Here is a 21,454-nt window from a genome sequence, read left to right as displayed (position 1 = left end):
CCCTTTTGTGCTGTGATTAGAATATTGGATGACACTGTTGCGAAATTCCCTTGCAGAATTTTCTTCTATTGTTAAAAAATTCATTAATCATTGCACAATTGAGCTCTGTGTAAAATGTTACAAAGAACAGCTATGTAGGGGCCTTGAAAACATTAACTAAAAGATGTTTGGATAGACATAATCTTATCAGTGAGTGAAATCAAATGTCACACACTTCTGCTAAGGAGTCATCAATCATTCTTAGTTGAGCAGAAGAAGTTTTCTGTGTTTGCTTCATTGATCTCCAGGAAGGAGGCTGCTCCTTCCATTCCTGTGAGATGACTGATGATTCCTCAGGGTCTGAAGCTGTGCGGGACTTGATTTAGGGGCTTCTGTCATCACTTGTAAGGCAAACTGCCACCTGTCCCCATTTGGATGGGTTCTTGATTAAGTCACAAAAGAGATAAACCTCTGCTACCTAACTACTTCCTTGGGTAAGTAGCACAATGCAAGAATGTTGTTTAATCTGATACTTAGATGCCATCAAAGGTTTGATAGGGTCTTCTCTAGGTGGCTTTTCTAGTGTTTTTAGTTCTAGTATTAAGGAGGAAGGGGGGCGGGGGGGGGGGGGGGGGGGGGGGAGCAGAACACAGTCTATTGATGTATATTCTGTTCATTCAAAGTATGAAGGATGGAATTCGGTCTCCATGAAGTCAGCGGCTTGATTGATAAAACTGATAATTTCAATGTATGTTTTACCTAGTAGAGTACATATGTGGAAAGGATAAAAGAAATGGAGGCAGCCACAGCAGTACATTTTTTTGGTGTTGATTCCAAGCTACAGTGGGGTAACTATAGCTTGTCTTTAGGGAAGCAAATCAAGTTTTTCTGGCTAATGATTATGTAAATTAATCTTATACTGAGGTGTGATTTGTGCTCATTTCTTGCACTTGCAGGGAAATAATGTTATTTGGGAAAAAAGATTCCATAGTTATCTACCTCTTCGTTAACTTCATAATAAAATATTTAAAGCAGCAAATTTATTTGTAACAAATTTGTAATAAATTCAGCTTAGTGAAATATCATTAGTTTCTTTTCAAAGTTCTTTCTTTGAATCTGTTTGAAGAATTAGTACAGAGTTCCCTCTGAAAGAGGGACTGCATCACTGCAGTGCTGTGTACAGCTGAAACAGGTAGTCCAGCTTTAGAAGTGGTAGAACTGGATGGTAATTCTGGGCTCTTTCTCATATAAACATGGCATCTTGCATCTTCTGTGTTAGGTAGTGAAAGCCCTAAAAGGAAGCATCATAGTGTCACAGAAGGTTGACAATCTGTCTGCATCTCTCTCATCTGATGCATGAAATGGTCAGGTCATGCAAAAGTAGTGAAGCTGAAGACCAGAGTCACTAAAGAAGCAAAACACTTCCTTCAGAGTAAAGGGAAGGAACTTTTTGGAGATAATGGTAAAGACCAGGCGGCAACATAATAATTTGATTTTATAACTGGAGAAGTGAGAATTTTAAGCATGAACATAAATGTAGTATGGGAAAAACTTTCCCTTGTAAACTAAGCACCCATCTCTCCTTAAAATTTAAATTATCTTTTATCAACTTAGCATATGAATGATCCTTTGTAATTCTCAGTTACATTCAATGAACGTGTCACCATTTTTTTTGTTTCCTTCTATGAATAAGTGCCAATTGTATCTCTCTTACAGACCAATTAAATATCAGAAAAGTCTGAACATTAAAGACTATTTTCCTCCCCGCTCTTTTAATAGTTTCTTCTAATTTTCATGTGTTTTATTTTTTTTTAAGTAATAGCAACTATTAAAACCTTTTCTTTGCTCCTAAGTTACAAAGGATCAGAGTGAAAACACTTAGAAAGAGAGGACTCTTCTTCTGTCTGACTGGGAGCTGTGCTTTCTTTATGCTTTAAAAGTAGGCCCCTTACTCTGAGCAGAAGTTCAGTGGTTTCCTGCTTGAGCACTGACTGATCCATGTATAGAATTGCAATGTAGATGCTTGAGTAACTGAAGTTTAAATGGTGATGCATTCTGGAGGTACTCAGAGAACTCACGTTCATGGATGCATATGTATAAATATGTGTGCATGTGTGCGTATGTGTTCTGGATGATCTCTTTTCAGATTTGTTCACAGTATGTGACTTAGCTCTTAAAGTGGACTGAAATAAACAGAGACTATTGAATTAGATGGTATCAGGCACTTCTGGACTGGCAATCTAATATTTTAATTATATCAATGATTTTAGAGTCCAAAGAGCAGAACTTTAAAGTGTGGGAAAATAACTATAAATTAAATCTTGGCATTCTATGCACTTTCAATCAATTCCTGACCATGTTTACTCAGTTTTCAAGCCAAAATCGGCTTTTCTAACTGCAAACATTGCAAACCAGTCTTGATCTATAAAATGCAACCTGTTGCTTAGCCAATAAAAAAGCTGGACTCCAGAAATGGCTTGGGATTTCTGTTTCTAATAGAGCTCAGCATAACTCTTCTATTACTCCATTACTGTAGTCTTGTCAATGGGAGTAATTATTTTGCTGGTGACTTAGCAGATGCTGTGCTTGCTCAAGGCAGATAGTAATAATTTAAAATAGTCTTGTGGGTACTTCATTGTGATATATGTATATTAATGTATTTATATATCCTAATGTAGGCTCTGGGGTCATGTTGCTAGCTAAGCAGCTGAAAGAAGGGCCAAGAGGAACTGGTTATTCATTATCTATTGCTACTGGGGGAGAGCATTTTTTGAATATACATATTTTAAATTATATGAAAAACTTATGTGAAGCTCTCAGGTAGTGGGAGTGAGTTCAGGTCATAGCTTTGTGCTCTCACATTCCAAGCACTGCTAGGTGTTGTCAGGTTAGGGACCAGCTGTGGGTTGGGTCGTCGTTTTTTTTTGCATATTTTTAGAGGGTTTTCCAGAACCAGAGGAATGCTTAGGAAAAGACCTGGAATTTTCTGTTCTCTTTGCAATACTGGGAACACAAGAGGTAGATGGCAGTTCTGACTTTCATTGATAGTATTTTGAACAAAAAGAAATCCAGATTTTACATTTCAGCATTTACTTGCTTGTTAGCTAGGAAGCTTTTTGAGTATAATGTGTGATGCATCTTACTTTTGTGTGATAGAGGTCCAGATGTATTGTCATTTGAGATATATACAAGCAAATGCCTGCAGTGGTGCATGCTTTGCTCTTTGACCTGCCTTCTTCCTCCCTCTCCTCAGTAGTCAGCTGCTGTCCCCCTGCTACTGATTTACATCCCCCAGTGAATATAGCCTAATCCCTAACCCTTAATCCTCCTAAAATCAGCTCAACTTTGTGGTCCTATCTTGACTTTATAGGAGACTTAAAAAGCAACAACAGCAACAACAGAAAAACACTTCTTAAAGAGTAGATGTTACTTACATTTTTGGAAGGAGTTTCTGTGAGTGGGCTGTATTTTAGTCACCCATCTATTTTTTCTTGCTATTTTTTTTTTTTTTTTTTTTTTTTTCCACATTGAGCAGAATCATCCTGTGTCTCTGTTTCAATTTTGCTCACTTGCTATGCAACATATGTTCCTGGAAGGAGAATCTGAAGAAGAGGGATTTCCAAGGAGGCATCAGTCCTGCTATTAATGTAAAATGGCAATATGCTATCTGATTGATGAATGCAGCCATGATTGAAGATTTCCCTAGCTCCCTCTCTTAAAAAGTTGAGAGTTTTGTCCTGGAACTAGTCAGTGTGTGGTACTCTGTGCCCTTCTTGATGATCAGGCTATGTGTCAGTACACTGTCGGCATCCTCCCCTCAAGGTTTTGGGGTGCAGAGGAGGATGCTTCTCCTCTTTGAAGCAGGTAGGGCTTAAATTTCACTTTATGTTGCACACTGAATTGGCAGTATTAACCTCTTGCCTACATGAATTATCCCAGTGTGAACTGTGAATGCTTTAAGAAGTTGTGTTTTTCAGTCTAGAGGCCAAATCAGAGCTAGCCTAAGGAATCAGATCTTAAATCTCTTTTAATAGTGATTGTGTGGGATGAGAAGCAGTGAGGGAAGGTCCTCTTCAGAGGGTGAAGTGCATGAACTCTTGTTTCATTCCTTGTGTGAAAGCAGTCCTTTCCTGTATGCCAATAGTCAGTGTTTCTTTCTTTTCCTGCTTGTGCTTAGCAAGAAAATTCTTGTGGATGTAGCCAGTATGTAGTCCTTTCTACTCTGGATTATTGCAACATTTCACAGAATCACAGAATCACAGAATTATAGGGGTTGGAAGGGACCTCTAGAGATCATCGAGTCCAACCCCCCTGCCAAAGCAGGCTCCCTACACCACGTCGCACAGGTAGGCGTCCAGGCGAGTCTTGAATATCTCCAGAGAAGGAGACTCCACCACCTCCCTGGGCAGCCTGTTCCAGTGCTCCGTCACCCTCACTGTAAAGAAGTTCTTGCGCACATTCGTGCGGAACTTCCTATGCTGGAGTTTCAGCCCATTGCCCCTAGTCCTGTCCCCACGCACTACTGAAAAGAGACCAGCCTCGCCACTATAGCTCCCACACCTCAGGTATTTATAAACCTGGATCAAGTCCCCTCTCAGCCTTCTTTTCTCAAGGCTAAACAGACCCAGTTCCCTAAGTCTCTCCTCATAGGGGAGATGGTCCAGGCCCTTCACCATCTTTGTGGCCCTCCGCTGGACTCTTTCCAAGAGATCCCTGTCTTTTTTGTACTGGGGAGCTTTTCAGAAAGTTCAGTCAGTAGATAACATGATTGCTGGCTCACTAAAGAACATGTTGTGTGGAGAGCACAGGCTGGGGAGATCCACAACTCCTTATTTATATAAGTGAACTTTATAAAATGGACAATATCTTACTTTGTAACAGAAACAGGAGAGAATTAAGGATTAAATGTTAAAATGCTCAAGTGACCTAAAACAATGGAGCTTATGAAAAGAAGGAAAATAAATAAATAAATAAATAAAAATGATGTTCTCTCCAGTAGAAATCTCACATGCAAGCATCTTGATATAATTCATCAGATGAATGCACAGCTGCTAGCCATGTAAAGGGGAAATATGCATGTGCATATCCAAATGTGATTATTCAGTTATTAATCCAGTTTCCTCAAATACTTGGAACAGAGCTTTCAGCAGTTGTTGTTAGCTAAACCAAAAATAAGTTTAAAAAAAAAATAAATCCTGTTGAGAAACTGTATTCTGAAACCTTGATTCTCATTAGAAAGTGAAGCAACTTTTTTTGTGGCAGGAAAATAATGGCGCTTTGTGTAAATTTTTTCCAGCATGTAACCTGTGGAAATATAGCAGACTTCAGAAAGATTTATCTTTAGCATTATGTAAACAATTTGTTTTTGCATGTGTACACTGAACGTCAGATAAAGTGTGTTCCTGCAAGGTGCTGTTCCTTGAAAAAAAAAAAAAGAAGTCTCCCCATCTTCAGAAAAGACCCCACAAAACTGCCTTAGAGATGTATCTGGTGGAGCAGATACAGGAGAACTAGTGGGACAGAGGGGAAACTTGGCTACACTTCTTTGCATTAGTGGTACCTGAGCATGCTGGATACTGCTTCACATAGGGCTTGTTTGCAGGGTTTCTTGAAGAGCAAGACTGTTGTGTAGGTAAAAGTACTGTTTGTGCATTTTGTCAGACATGGCTCAATAACCAAGCTTTAAACTCGGCAGTTTGACTATATTGAATATCTTTTTCAACATATGCTAGTCTAAAACAGAGTTCTATTACAAAGCAGCATATATTGTCTTGTTTTTTTCTCATCCACCTAAGATGCCTAAACAAAGAAAAGACAGGATTCATTCAAAGTCTGTGACTGAATATATAAAATATATTTCTTTGATGAGGCCATCAGTAAAGTCTTTTTCATAAAGACTGTAAGTAGCTTGTCTCTGTGTCACTGAGCAATCTTTATGGCTGCGGGAGCTTAACAGGAAGCCTAGAGAGCTTTAACTGTGTTTTGCTGCTTTTCTCATCAGTGCTCTAATACCTACTGATAAAGGGCTCATAAATTTTTGTGATATTAGTGGAGGAGTCCATTTCCATCCCAAATGACAACCTTTCTCAGCCTCCTTTTGGCTGTTATCACACACATGTGGCAGCTACTTGTGCATATCGGTGTCACACATGCTATATATTCTGTGCAATGAATGTTCCCTTCCTGGAAACCTGAACCTCTTACGGCTGTAGAGAGTAGCCTTTCCTCTTGAGGTCACCTAACTTGGCAAGTCAGTGAGTTAATGGGTCTGAAAAGATTATCTTAGAACAAAATTGATGTAAACATTCTCCTTTCAATTTGGAATATATGGGTCTGGATTCCTTTTCATCTTTCTGTGCACATTCCAGATGTTTGCTTCTTTCCTCTCGCCGTATATACATGATGGGATAGATAATGTGCTGAGTTCAAATTTATGTCTGGAGCATGATGTGTTTGTATTCCGCTTCATTACACCTTCTTTTTCCCTTTTATTTGGGAGAGGAGAAGTACCTTAAAAGCCTTTTTTTAATTCAGGTTTGATTTGTTTATTCATTGCTTTCCAAAAGCAGTCTGGTTAAAGTCCCTCATCCCCTTCATTTCCTCTGCAGTTCTCCTGCAATATATCTCATTTCAGTCAGGGACAACTCTATGTTGCAGCAGTTTCCTCCCCTCAGCTGCTTTGAAAAAATTCCAGAAGGCAAATCTCACCATTTTCACCAACAAAAAACAGATCTTCAGTACAAAGTATTTTGGGAAATAAAGGCTGATTTTTCCCAATCTTTAGATTTTTCTTAAAATTGTAAAGGCTATTTCAGGTTTACTTTCATAGTTTGTCAGCAGCCCTTAATTGCTGTTTGCTGTTAAAATCTTGATTCATTCTCAGTTTTGATCTGGAGTCCTTTATAGTCAGATCACTTCTAACTTCTGTAGTGTAGGGATAATTTCTTCAGTATCTTCTGAATAACTTTTTTTCTTTTTTCTTCTCTTTTTTTCTTTTTAATTTCCAATATGTTAGGTTTGTTGACAAATACCAGAGCCTACAGATCACAGTTATTCCTTCTTCCTACTTTTTCCAGTTTTGTTTATTTGATTTTGAGTCAGTCCTGGAGGTTGTTTCTTATTTGTTTGTTGCGTGATTAACAGAGGGTTGCTAGAATTAAGGTAGTATGGTTAGGTTGCAGTTGGACTTGATGATCTTTAAGATCTTCTCCAATCTGAGCAATTCTGTGATTCATTTGTTAATTTTTTACCTCAACACAGGAATATGCCAGCACAATGTTCAGAATTTAATGCAAAAATCAGAATGTCTGCTAAATTTTCTATGAAGTTTATTTAAGGAAGTTTGCTCCTAGCTGGTGTTGCATTAGCAGCTGGATTAGTCATTGTAGTTATTTCAATCAGTACTATCTATTGTTGTATCTCTTCTCTTAAATTAGACATCAGGATTATTTAAATATACATATATATGCATCTATTTGTCACTAGTTTTGCGAGAAAAACTTTTGCAGGATGGATTTTCTCTTTCTGTCCCTTGTCCTTGCTCCTACCACCACCCACTCTGAATTTGGCATATTCTCTCTTTAGCTCAGTAGTACAGAATGTTTAGCCATTGACTTTGGCATACAATGTAACTTACTTTCCAAGATCTGTGAATGTCAGGCAAACTCCTTGCTGAATTTCTGTAGGGTGCAGTTAGTGTATCTGAGCCCTTAATGTACTGTACTTTGAGCTTAGCCAACAGATTCCAGGGAAATGTTCTTCTCTCTTGAGTTTTCTGAGAAACAGTTTCAGAATTGTAGAACTGGAGATTGCTCTGGTGTCTGTGAGTAAAAGCAACTTATGCAAAGGGATTTATGGAAAGAAGCAATGTCCTGGTCCTGAGAGGGTGCAGAGTCCTCTGGGCTGTCCTGGGCATGGCCATGCCTCCCCACCCTCTTGCAGGGTCTCTCCATCACACTGTCTGAGTGTGGATGCTACTTGTTGCCCAGTGTGGTTTGGATCAGCACACTGCATGCTTTGCAGATTTAGTTATTTGTGTTTGCTTAGTTTGAAATCACGTACATCATTTACGATGGGACAAACCTGAAGTACAGCTTTCATCTTCAGAAAGTTTGGATCTTTTTTGTATTGGAGCTTGTATTTTAACAGTTGTAACATGTTGTTCTAGAAGCTTGCCTTGTGAATTTTGGCATCACTTGCCACACAGATTTACATGGGATTAATTGCTTTAACATGAAGAGTTCAGTCCTCTTTGTGGTGGCATTTGGCAAGGTGGACCTGTGTCTATGAGGGAACAGCCACAGGCTTGTGACTGTGTTCTTTCATGGTTCTCATCCTGTGCATCAGGACATGCTGATTAGGTTATTGCATTGGCTGAAGGGACTTCTGCCTTGCGGGGGAGAGCTCCTTCTATGCTCAGTGCAAGTACTTCATTTGGCTGCTTGGTGCAGGGAAGGCAAAAGAAGTTGATTCACTGCTATTGCAATGGAGGGGATCTTTGTGTGTGCATTTAAATACCATTACATAAAACCAAGAAAATCAGAATATGATTAGTGCCTTCTGGATTAACAACTAGGTTGTCTGCATACACTTTCTTTCCTATACTAGTGGTACCACTGTTTTGAGTTTGGCAAATGGATAGGTAGAAGACATTTCTCATGTTTGTTAAATTGGGTGCCTGGGTTTCTTACTGTGGTACCTGTTTATTTTAGTTTATTTGGCAGCTTTCAAAGGATATGCAGCTAATTCAGAAATCACTCTAAACAAAGCTACTGTTTGGATCTTGGTTTCTTAGAACTGCGTTATTGGAAAGATGAAATTTCTATTGAATACCCTTTTGTATGTGAAAAAGTGTGTATTAAGAATAATCCAAAGACAGTGTCAATGAGCAGCAGTGATGATTTTGTCCTCAGAGTAGCTCTGTTTCTTTTTTTTTTTTTTTTTTTTTTTTTTTTTTCCTGCTTAATTTGTGTAGCAAATTCATTAAATGCTGGTTAATCAAGTTTTTAATAGTCTTCTGTTTGTCTTCATGAGCTCCGGTAAGATGAGAAAGCAAAGCAATAGATATCATACTCTGTAGTTCCTTGGCATCGTTTTCTGCATGTAGTTCCAGCAAGGAATATGCTGTCATTCTGCTACACTAAGGAGTATTTTCTTTTGTTCTTTCACTTTGTTTTCCATCAAAATGTGTGAATATTGTCTACTGGCATTCTTATGTTTAACACTATAATTTCCCATTCTAAATATATTGACTGTCACAGAGCAATATTACATTGCAGTAAAAACCAGTGTTAAAAATTTTGTTGTACACACTTGAAATACTGAAACTGGAATTATGCTAAGGTATAGAGATGACTTTCTCATACTAATACTGACATTCTAAGAGTTTAGGAATGTCTGTTTATGAAATATGAAGATATTATAATATCAGGCAGAATGTTTGCAAGGCTTTAATGGAAAAAATCTGAACTCAAATATTTTCCTGATATTAAAACTCCATAGTCAACTTAAAGGTAAAAATATGGCTTTTATCTTTTTGTATCAAGTATTTGATTTAAAAATGTCTTCTGTATAATGTCTTACATATAAACTCACTTAAATAATCTGATGAAATCAATGTTGTAAGAATGCATTTGGTTTTATGTTAAGCTATATTCTGCTTTTGGAATTCTAATATGGCTTTTCCTTTCTTCTGTGATAGGATGACAAGGACTTGGTTCATGAGTTCGTTATTGCTGAAGGCCTGACTTGCCTAATCAAAGTAGGAGCAGAGGCAGACCAGAATTATCAGAACTACATCCTGAGAGGTAAGATAAATGTATCCAGAAGCAGTTGTTTCATTTTTTGTTGCGAAGCTCTTAGAGGTATGCTGCGACTCACAGTATATTTGAAGCATATTTATATTTTCGGTACAGGATCTTGAATGTTGTGCAAGAAAACTGAGGTGAAATTAACACACGTCTCTGATTAGGACAAATAGGAAAATTAAAATACTGATATTCTCTCAGTTGTTTGTCTTTTCATTTAGATTATATTGGAAAGCCTTAATCCTATGAAAGAAAAGGCATAATATAAATGGTGAAATGGTCATGTTGTATGATTAGTTGGCTGGAAGCAATTTAAGCTATCTTATATTTTGATTAAACAGGTAATCTGAGGTTTACATTCTGTTCTTTGAGCTCAGGACTACAGATGATGATAGAATTTGGGAAATGGTCTGGAAAAGATATCTTACTGAATTAGAAGGCTGACTTATGGTATTGTGTTCTTGTATACATACTGTGCGTGACTGCAGTTTTTAACAAGGAAACCTAAGCCGCAAATCAGGAGAGCTTCTTCAGTGGTTTGAAGGGCTATGAGTGAGAGGAGAGCCATCATACCAAGGGACCCTGACTACTGAGTGATCTCATAGTCAACAGAGAGCAGTAATTGATACATAACTGTGGTGGATTGATCATTTGAATTTTCTTAGAATGACGTACATAGCTGTCTCTAAAAATGTCAGTTTGGTATCTTAAGCTGCCAACATTCAATCTACAAATTGAGGAGTAAAGCAAATACAAAAATAAATAAAGGGATTTCATAAGAAGCAGAAATGCTAAGTTACTGAAAGCTAGGATTCAAACAGTAAATGTGGTTTCATTTGAATAATTTGAAGATCAGACTGTACAAATTTCTATTTTGGGGTTGTATAAAAAAAGTGAATCAGTACAACAGAAATTGTATTCTATGTCAGGAGTTGAGCAGTGATGTAAATCTACTTGGATAGTAGCTTGTATATACTCAGAAGTAAAAAAACAAAACAAAACAAAAAACTTTTAACCACAATGCAACTAGACATGGATGGGGAAATGTGAGAGCAAGAAAGATTTTCTTTGCTGCTAAAAAAGAAACAAAAACTTTCTGGGAGAAAACCAGCTATAGATGTTCTCATAAAATTCAGACTGGAAGCAAAATGTATTCAGTATATGGGGGCTGTATAATATGCTTCCTGGTGTCCTGAAGGAACTGGCTGATGTGGTTCCCAAACCACTCTCCATCATACTTAAAAAGTTATGTCTCTCAGGTGAAGTCCCCATATACTGGGAAAAGGGAAACATCACTTCCATTGTTAAAAAAAAGGTAGAAAAGAAGATCTAGGTAACTGCAGACCAGTAAACCTCATGTCTGTGCCTGAGAAGATCACAGAGAAGATCCTCCCGGAAGTGTTGTTAAGGAACATGTGAGATGAGGATGTGTTCTGAGACAGCCAGCGCAGTTTCACAATCTAGTGGCCTTCTGCAATGGACTAATCGTATCACTTGACAAAGGAAGGGCAACTGATGTCGACTACCTGGACTTGTGCAAGGACTTTGACATAGTCCTGCAACACATCTTCATCACTAAATTGAAGAGATATGAGTTTGAAGGCCAGACTGTTAAATGGATTAAAAATCAATTGGATGGTCACAGCCAGAGGGTTGTTTTTGGCGGCTCTGTGTCCAGGGGGAGGTTGGTCATGAGTTGTGACTCCCAGAGGTCTGTCTTGGAACCAGTGTTCTTCAACATCTTTATCAGTGATGTAGACAGTGTTATTGAGTACATCCTCGTCAAGTTTGCTGATGATAAAAAGCTGAGTAGTGCAGTTAATGTTATGGAAGGAAGGGATGCCATCCAAAGAAAGAGACTTGGACAAGCTTGAAAAGTGGACCCACGTGAACCTAATGAGGCTCAACAAGACCAAGTGCAAGGTGATGTATTTGGGTCAGGGCAATCCCAAACATGTACAAACTGGAAGAAGAACTCAGAAAGAGCGGCCATCCAGGGAAGGACATAGGGGTTCTGGAGGACAAAAAGTTGGACATGAGCCAACAGTGTGCACTTGCAGCCTGAATCACCAACTGTATCTTGAACTATATCAGAAGAGAAGTGGCCAACAGGATGAGGAAGGTGATTGTCCCCTTCTACTCTGCTCTTGTGAGGCCTAATTTGTGTTGGGTTCCCAACACAAGAAAGTCTGAGAGCTCTTGAGTTAGTCCAGAGGGGGCCCCAAAGATGATCAGAGGTCTGGAGCACTTCTCCTATGAAGAAAGATTGAAGGAGCCAGGCTTGTTCAGCCTGGAGAAGAGAAGGCTCTGGGGAACTGTCATTGTGGCCTTCCAGTTCTTGAGAAGAGCTCGTAAGCAGGAGGACTTCTTACATGGCCTGGTAGTGATAGGACAAGGGAGAATGTCTTTAAACTAGAAGTGTAGAGATTTAGACTAAATGTTAGGAGGAAATTCTTTACTTAGGGGAGTGATGAGGCACTGGAACAGGCTGCCCAGAGAAGTTGTGGATGCCTCATCCCTGAAAGTGTTCAGGGCTGGGTAGAGTGGGGTCTGGGCAGAACTAGTGGATGACAAGCCTGGCCATATAATGAGATTAGAAATAGATGATCTTTAAGTTCCCTTCCATCCTAATTCTTTCTGTGATTTAAAATAAAGGTGGTGACCTGCACCAACAGTCTGCTCTTGAGTCTAGGGGCTTACTGCCTCATCCACTCAGCTTTCATCTGGCGTGGCTGAGTGATGTCTTTGCCCTTAAGCAGGTTTTTGCAGACAGAGAGGGAAAATTTGAAGGAAACCTGATGTTATGTGAGTACCCAAGTGGTTCTACAGTCCAAATGCTGGGTAACCCTTCTGCTGTTCTTTTCCAGTATCAGATAAGATCTGGGGCACTGAGCTTCATAGTTGACAAAACAATACAGTAGTACCCTGAGAATCAGTCACATCTGAACTAAAATCCTTATTTTGAAATGCCCTAAAAGCAATTGGTACGATCTTCCAAATACCAAAATCAAGTCTTCCCTCCTATCTTCCCCTTTTGCTGATTCATGAAGCTGAAGCTTCTTTCTGGGTAAAATATTTTGAGCATCTATAACAGTGATAGGATTTTTCCATGCGACGTGTTTTTTATATCAGAAAACAGATTTGTTGTGACTGTCTTTCAGAAAGTTTAAAGCTTGTTACAACTCCAATATTTTGTCAGCTGGTTTGCAGTTCCAGGAGCTAGCATATTCTCTCTGAATAGATCTGTATGTACAAAGAGATAAAGATAGGTTTGTACAATACAGTGTAACCAGCCAATCTTATCCAAGTACATTGAGGAGAGTGCTGAAAAGAAACATTAAATACATCACGTAAGGGTGTTTTTCTGATGTATTATTTTTGGAAGGCCATAGACAATGCTTGTTACAGAGATTTAAAAAAAAAAAAAATTAAAAAAAAATCTTTTTTTTTTTTTTTTTTTTTTTTTTTTTTTTTCTGCTTTACTGCTGTGGTGTCCTGGCCTTGTGATTCCTGTTGGAGTAAAATATATCCTCCCTGTTTTCACTTGGTTTGACTTGGTTTGACTTGGATCGTCAAGAGATGGGATTTCTGTTTAGTCCCAAATCTTGACTGCGTTTCTCCTGGAGCTTCATTTAATTAACTGTTTTCCTCCTATGACACTAACACAACTTACAGGGCTGCCAGCAAATTGCAGCCTTAGCCATGGTGTTGCCTGTTCTGGCGAGGTTCACCTGAGCGTTTCTGTCATTGGTTTTGACTAAGTATTTTAAATATACAAAGAAATAACTTGTGCCTAGCAGTGAAAATAGTTTGGAAATATGGGTATTTGTAAATGTTGGAGGTGTTTATGCTGTTATGCATTTTCAGGGACTTTTTCTTGAGGTTGCTTTTTTTCTTTTTTTTCCCCTAAAAGTCTGTATTGCTTTGCTCCAGTGCTTCTTAGCTGTGCTTTTCTGCTTAGCAGTTCTAACTAGGTTCAAGCCAGACTGAGCTGCCAAAAAAATGACTAAACATGAGTCACAGAAGTTTTAGTTACTTTAATGGGAGAACGGAAGATAAGTGTGTCTTTTGCATGCAATGCTGGGGAATGAAGACAGTTCCTTGTCAAGTGCTGAAGAGTGACTGTTTATTCCTGCTGCATCCTGTGAAATAGCATTGTTTGACAGCACCTTTCCAAAAAAATATTCCCTTTTGACAACGTATAGTCTATAGGCCCCAAAACAACAGTAGCCAGGACTTCTCTCGCAAGTTATTCTACTGAAATACTGCTCTAGGACACATCTTTTGTTCCTTCTTACTTATTCATTTTTCATCCTAAATTTCCTTTTTGCCATTAATTTTCATTATCATGGAGACATGAAGAAACTCTGTTTTATGGGATACAATTTTTTTATTTTTATTTTTATTTTTTTTTTCCTTTCTTTCTTGGTTTTTCTCTTTCAGAGTATCGACATGAACTCCACTCATTTTGTGGAGGGTAAATGCTTCTGTGCCAGTTTAAAAGGTTGCAGTTTGGTGATATTGCCTAGATTTTCACAAGTAAATGGCAGTGGTGGAAAAGAAATAAGATTGTTCACACTTGATGAAGTTTAATATAAACCTTACTGTAATTTTGAAAGTGCTTTGGGTATTATTTGGAAATGTGTTTTTTTCATGGAATGAAAACTCAAAATCTGAAATGCAGTGATTGAGCACAGGTTAATTAAACAATTGATAGAATTATAGAAGTCTTTTTTTTTCTGTTAATTCAGCTGTTGAGTGAGAAGGAAAAACATCCTGTGCAGACCAAGGATTAGTTGTCTTAAAACCAGGCTGAGTAAGGTAGAGTAGGGAGTTCATCATACACCATGATGTGAGAGGCTCTGTCCATGGGGTCCTGTCCTCTCTGTCCCTCACAGATGACTCTGAGGGAAAATGACATGTCTTATAAAAAAAAATAAATCATAGTTTCATATGCAAAGTCAGCAGCATCTTCAATCTGCCAGAATAACAGCTTAGTTATTTTGTTCTACTTTTGTGCAACTCTAGTATCTGCAGCCTGTGAAGTTGCAAGCTGACAATGCCAGAGAAGTTCCCTTGAAAAACGGTGGTTCCAAAGGGGCAGGAGTGGGAATTGATCTTGCATTGGGGTGTAAGGATGAGGAAATATGATTCCTCATTAGTATATGGGAGCCAGCCTTTGCAACAAGATAGATGGAGAGAAAAGAAGTATCCTTGAAGTGCTGAAGCCTTCACTGGAGCCTCAGGGGTCACCCAGCATTACTGGCAGAGATCTGAGCTATAGGCAGGGCTTTCCAGAGCAGCAGGCAGGCAATTCAACTGCTGTTGGTTGGGCCTATTTATAGCACCAGAAGCACGCGATTTCACCTGCACACCAACTTTAGTACAACCGGTTGTGCTGCGTGTTCTGGGAAATCTGATTAAATTCCTAAAACAGCACAGTGCTTTATGGTAAAAGACCATCTGGTTACTGTCTGTCAATGGGATGCCATGTGGCCTAGGACATCAAGAAGCTGGAAGAAGCAGAAAGCGAGGGTGAGGTTTTGCAATTGGGCAGTGGAAGTTGCTGCTGATAACCCGTTGCTCTGAGAGCCGAACATGACATTATCAGTAAGCTGAGGGTATTTCTGCATTGAGCCAAGGGCTGCTTGGAATGTTTGGGGTTTGTAAATGTGCTCTCTGTAACGAGGCAATCCATTTCCAGGAACCAGGCAGCTGTTTTTGCCAAAGACCCCTGCTTAGTGCATGGACCAGAATTCTTCCAGTGCTTCTGAATTGTCCTCTTTCACCCAGACAGATTGTGGGGCTTTGGCCTTTTGTGTTAAATGGTGTTACAAAGCACTTAGTAAGAGGAAGGGTACATTTTGGCAGTAACTATATGTGATGCTTTGTGTCATAGGCACCATTTGTACAAATACCAAAGGAATAGAAATAAAATCTGTAAGAGAATACATCTGTCCTAAATACACTTGTGCTGAGTTGGTACCACAGCAGTAAAGCACATGGTAGCAGTATAACATTAGCATGGAAAATGGAGCTAATGCTATATGGAACACATATATTTGCACTATTCCTGTATCAGTGTGAACTTAGAACTGTGTGAGGTAAACCAGCTGTAGAAAAGTATTTCAGCATCTTTGAGGATGCACGCTGAAATCTCTAAGTAAATAGAAAAGACAGCACAGGATTAGGATTTCCTTGACATTTATTTATTTTCCCAAATCCAAATATCAAAATTTTCCTTTTGCTCTACTCTTGACCTTCAGTACACAGGTGTCCATGTGAAATTGTGATGTTCTCATCCGTGTCAGTATGTGTTCAAGTAGCCTTCTTATGTGCAGCCCTTTATAAGTTATGTTAAACTTCTCAGATGATATCAAAATAGTTTTAGTAGGGCCTGTGTCTTAAAGAGAAATGAAATGTCTGAAGTTTGATCACTTAGCTTCATTGCTTCTGAGGTGGACTTAATGACTCAGTCTCCCTGTAAAGACAATTCTTTGGTTATTGAAAGAGAATTTGTTAGCAAGGGTATCAGAATTAGATGCTTGTCCTGAGTAGAATAGAACCACAGTGGTGCCTGTGCCAGTAAGACCTACCAGTTAGCAGCACTACAGAGGGTCAGTGCAACATCTCTGAGATGTAGCTGTGGTGTTTCCCTTTGTGAAATCACCTCTGCTGCTGGCTTTGCATCAAAGAGCTTGGTAGCTGTAGTTCATGTGGATGGAAACAGACATGGAAACTGGAGACTGGTTGGATCAGTACCCTTTAATGTTGTGTGCAGAAGCCTTAAGTTGTTTCTCTTTTTTCGTGCATCTTGATAAGTTCCAAAATCAAAAATATGAATGAGTGCTGGTTCATGAACTCTTTAGACTGGAAATGATAAGATTACAATGCCTTTCATTTTATCAGAGGAGAGGGCAGAGTATACCACCTCCATGATCAGTTATATAAACATCAGCTTTTAGCTCAGGAGCCAAGTCCTCTCATTTCTTCAGATCTCTAAGCCCAAATGCAGTTGTTTACTTTTACAAGGGTAGCAGGAGAGCTTGACCTTGGAAACCATGCAGTTTAAAATGATAAAAAGCATCCTACTTGCTTTCCTCCCTGTATTTTCAGCATATCCTTTATTCATTTCTCATTTGCATATTTTTAAATGACAGTCATTAGAGTCTACTTATGTATTTACTATGCTAAGGGTTAATTACCAACCAAAACCTGAACTGTTCTCTAAGTTTGTGGAGCAGTCCCTCCCCTCTCCTTCCTCTCTTCTCCTCTCCCCCTCTTGCTGTAAGTGATTCTGATCTGTGCTCCGTCTGGAAGCAGAGACAGATGGTCCTAACGCACTGTGTACAGCACAAGTCCTCCCAGTCTGGGATGGGAATTGGCACTGAAGCAAATTCGAGTTCAAAAGTTTAACCACCAAACAGTAATTTACACATCTACAAATAAACTGAGCAGTTCCTTGCTCTGCATGTTGTATGAAGTAGACTTTGGTGTTGTGACTGCTTGTGAGGAGGATATGGGATTCTCATAGTCTGCATGCAATTCAGCAATAACACCACCATAAAATTATGGATTTCCCTTGTTTTTAAAGCTGACCAAGGCTGGAAGGCTTTGGGTTGCTTTCTGTCTATGTGAAAATGAATCTTCCTTTTCTGTGTAATTTTTTATGCTTTGTGAAATTCCCATGAAATGTGACACCTCGAGCAATGCAGACCCCGTGTAAAATGAGGAGCCGAACCATGAAAAATGCACATCCTTAACTTCTAAGCAAAGAATAAATAGTTGAAAAGTGGTCTCAGGGGCCATTAAAGCCATTTTGAGCATTACATGATTTAACTACTCAAACTTGATGAACAAATCTTCAAAATAGTGTACTGGTTCTAACTGGTAGGAGCTTACTACAAAGGATTTGGGCCTTTTTGCAGTACTATTTTAGCTTGAATTATTATAAAGCGATTCATTAGAGCAAAGAGAAGATCTATGTGGCAGCTGTTGAACTATTTGTCATTATATATGAATACACTGTAATGTCCAGTGGAGAAAATAACATTTGGTTATGCCTGTTTCAGGACTAGATGCTTCCGTAGCTATTTGTGTTAGTGATTGCCAGGGTGTCAAAGTGCTCTGTCCTGAGCAGGCAAAATTAATAAAAAGAACACAATGAAGGTGAAATCAAACATACCTTTTAAACATGATAAAGTGTTATTCCATGGAGATGATTGTTGTATGACATACTTAGGTGTCTAAAAATTAGATCCTTTGACTATCTTCAGAGTTAATGTCACCATCCATTCCACCACCACTTGAATTATTGTAAATTACATCTTAGCACTGTTGATTCTACAAATGTGCATTTTTAGCAGTCGTGTTCTCATAGGTGTGATCAGAAAATTAGAGCAGTAGACTGAACTCCTAGAATATTTATCTTAACTGCCACCAGCGGTGACTTTCTCTAAGGCTCTGCGTTCTTTAGCATCAAAATGTTTTAAAAGCCATGGAGAATTTGAGAAATTAAAAGTTAAGACTTACTTGTGTATCTTAGCACAGCATTAGTTCTAAACATGTCGTAAATATTATGTTCATAGATGCATGCATATGGAAAAAAAGTATAATCAGAAACTGATGATGGGAAGGGATCATCTTAGTGAGGCACATGGGAATATTAACATTTCTGTTTGTTGCTATGGAGAATTTTTGCTTCATGGGTCTGAGGACGCACAGTACCAGCTGCCCTTTGGGAAAGCAGAAGCAGCTAATTGCTGCATGTTTACAAGGGCTGAAAGAGAAAAGATGGAAACTCTTTTTGCTGCTCCTTCGTGAAAGCTACTGATGGTGGCATTGGAGCAAGGAGAGGAGAACTTGCTTCTTCAACTCCCTGTACAGACGTGAAGGGAGTGAGTGTGTGGGCAGGGACCAAGCAAACCCTGAGCATGCAGCAAAGCCAAGCCACCATGGAGGGGCAGACACATTATTGCATCTTCCCTCTTGAAGCTGCAGGGAAAATTAGTGGAGTCTGCAGTCTCTGCCTGCAGCAGCAGGAGCCACACAGGTTCAATGCATTCCTCAGACTTCAGAAGAAAATAAAATAAGTCACTTAACCAAAAGTAGTGAAAGACCATCCTTAACAATAGATTTATGAATTGTAACATGTTTTATTTCTCACATTTCCTGGTTAGAATGATTTATTTATTTATTTATTTATTTTTCCAGTTTTTGCTCTGCAAACCACTTCCAGTGTTATCCAATTAAATTTGGTAGCTAAAGACCTCTGTGAAGCTGAGATTGGAGGTACAGATCTCCTGCCCCCTAGTGACGTGAGAGCTCTGTTTCCTTACCTTGCAGAAATAATGACGGGCATTGTTTAGGGTGACTTTGTCAGCAATGTATCATTTCAAAATTATCCCTGGAGATTTTAGTGAAGAGAGTTTACTAACGTAGATGCCAGCAAAATAAGCTGGTATTTTACTCTGCCACTTTTAATTTGTTGACATGTAGAGAACAATTATTCTTTCCTCCAATCTTAGAAGTTTTTTTCCAACCACACACTTATACAATTGTAGACTCATAGAATGGCCTGGGTTGAAAATGATCATAATGATCATATACTTTCAAACCCCCTACCATGAGCATACTTGTAGAGATGACAAAAATGATTGCAGAATGAAGGGTTCAAAGATGATCATAGCCTTGTAGACTTGAGACCAAGGCTGAACTTCCAGTCCTGCAGATTGGTGGTTATGGAAAGTAAGTTATAGGAGTAGGGTAATGTCTCATTGACGGTATTACTCATTAATTTGTATCTGTCTGTAAGAAAGAATCTGGAGAAGAACTGTTCAAGGTTTGCACTCAAGTGGATCCATGTCATGTTGGGCCTAGAAGGACTCATCAAAGGAAAGAAAATGGTCTGAGTCTCCAATAATGCTGCCAGGAAGCCCAGGTGTGGTGGCAAACCTCAGGAAGTATTGCTGATTAAAGGAAGATCATAGAATGGCTTGGGTTGTAAGGAACCTTAAAGACATCTAATTCCAACCCCCCAAAGTGGCTATGGCTTTAATGAAAAGCACGGACAGACAGACACTTTTGCAGTTTGCTGTTTTTCTTTTCATGTTTTACAGTTTCCCGAAATGGAGATACTTTTAAATAAATAAATAACAGGACTGTTTGTCAGAAGTACCATCAGATGGCTCTACTGCTATGAGACGCTGAGCTCAGTCACTGAATTACAGCTGAGGAATTAGTATACAAATAGTATTCTTTAAGTGGATTTAAATGATATGTGGAGTCTCAATGACTTCTGCTAATATTGAGCTATATCCTGTTTCCTCCTACTTAACTTCTTACTATTTCTTACCACCTGTCTAGACAAGGATCTCAATTTCTTCTATGCCCGTCTCTCTAGTGCACCCCCACTCAATGCCCTAGTTTCCTAATTTTGTAATCTAGATCCTTGCTTCAAAAACATGCTCTAAATTTTAAATTTATTTTTTTAAAACCATGCCCCAGATTGTCTTTGTGTACAGTGGCATTCACAGCACTTACTCCTCCCGAGCTTCAGGTGTCTGTTTGCAGACTTTTGCTCTGGGTGCTGCATGTTGTCAGCATGCCCCTGTGCACTGAGTAGTGTCAGGGAGCAGATGATGTTTTCTCACCTGTGCATTACGATGAAACAAAGGTTTGCTTTTAAGGCGAATGTTTAAAGCAACATTGAAATGGGATTTCCATCTTCTCCGAATTTAATCTGGGGACACCAGAAGGTTGCTTTTAGTATATAGGCTAATATTTATGATGAAAGCATTTGTTATATTTATTAACCACATATATTAGTCACTATTTATTTGAGCTTTTGATAAAAGATTTATAAAAATACCTGTATGTCTGCCTTTGCATGCATGCATACCCCCTTTATATGCAAGCAGATAGTCTTTGATCACATTGTATGACTTTTTCAGCAGCTGCTCTGCTTCAGTTAGTGAGCACCATTGCACCTGTGCACTTAATGAACACTTTTAAACGGCTTGTCTTATCATCAGTATTGCCGGAGGCACTTGGATATATTTCTTGCTATGCAAACTCTGTTATAATATGCTTGCTTTCCTCGTGGATTTTTCTGTGGTTTGTCACTAATTGTTATCCAAGAGCTTCACAAATAACAAACTGTTCTCAAAAGCTGAAAGGGCAGCATTATATTTGCACAGCAGATAAGGAAACGAGGTACTTGAGATGCAGTCTGAATTCAGAAAGATTCAGTAAGCCTATGTGCTAATTTTGAGACTGCTTGAGCTGATTTTTCTGTTTATGCCTTTCTATTCTTTACTCTTTTGGACTTTTCCCATTTAGACTCTTGTCTAGCCTGTCTTTGTTTATTTATCTCTGATGTACCTATACAGTACAGTATCATTTTGCCCCTTCTCCCATCATCTTCTTTTTACCTTCATCGGGCTTTCAATTCATTTATGTCATCAGTCAATATTCACCAAATAATACTTCATAAATAATAACTACACATCAACATTCATCAATTCATTTGCCTGAACTTCTTCACCAGTTTAAGCAGGCTTAAACAGCTTTTCTCCCCATCACTTCTTCCCACCTCTGCAATGTTTCCAAGATTCTGGCACCACAGCTGTGTTTGTGTTATGTTGTAATGAATTTGACAGAAGAATGTG

At 38.8% G+C, this 21,454-nt stretch overlaps 1 protein-coding gene across 10 annotated transcripts in view; it reads left to right on the top strand.

Moving 5' to 3' along the window:
* Window positions 1-21,454, top strand: part of FHOD3 (formin homology 2 domain containing 3) — a 363,466-nt gene that overhangs the window by 172,201 nt on the left and 169,811 nt on the right. For all 10 annotated transcript variants that reach the window (XM_072327321.1, XM_072327323.1, XM_072327320.1 and 7 more), the window contains exon 5: window positions 9,680-9,785. In XM_072327321.1, coding sequence (XP_072183422.1) covers window positions 9,680-9,785 — 106 coding nt within the window. The remainder of the gene's footprint in view (window positions 1-9,679; window positions 9,786-21,454) is intronic.

Source organism: Excalfactoria chinensis, chromosome 2 (assembly GCF_039878825.1).
Source record: "Excalfactoria chinensis isolate bCotChi1 chromosome 2, bCotChi1.hap2, whole genome shotgun sequence".
NCBI classification, from domain to species: domain Eukaryota; kingdom Metazoa; phylum Chordata; class Aves; order Galliformes; family Phasianidae; genus Excalfactoria; species Excalfactoria chinensis.
This window is presented reverse-complemented; position numbering and strand designations above follow the sequence as displayed.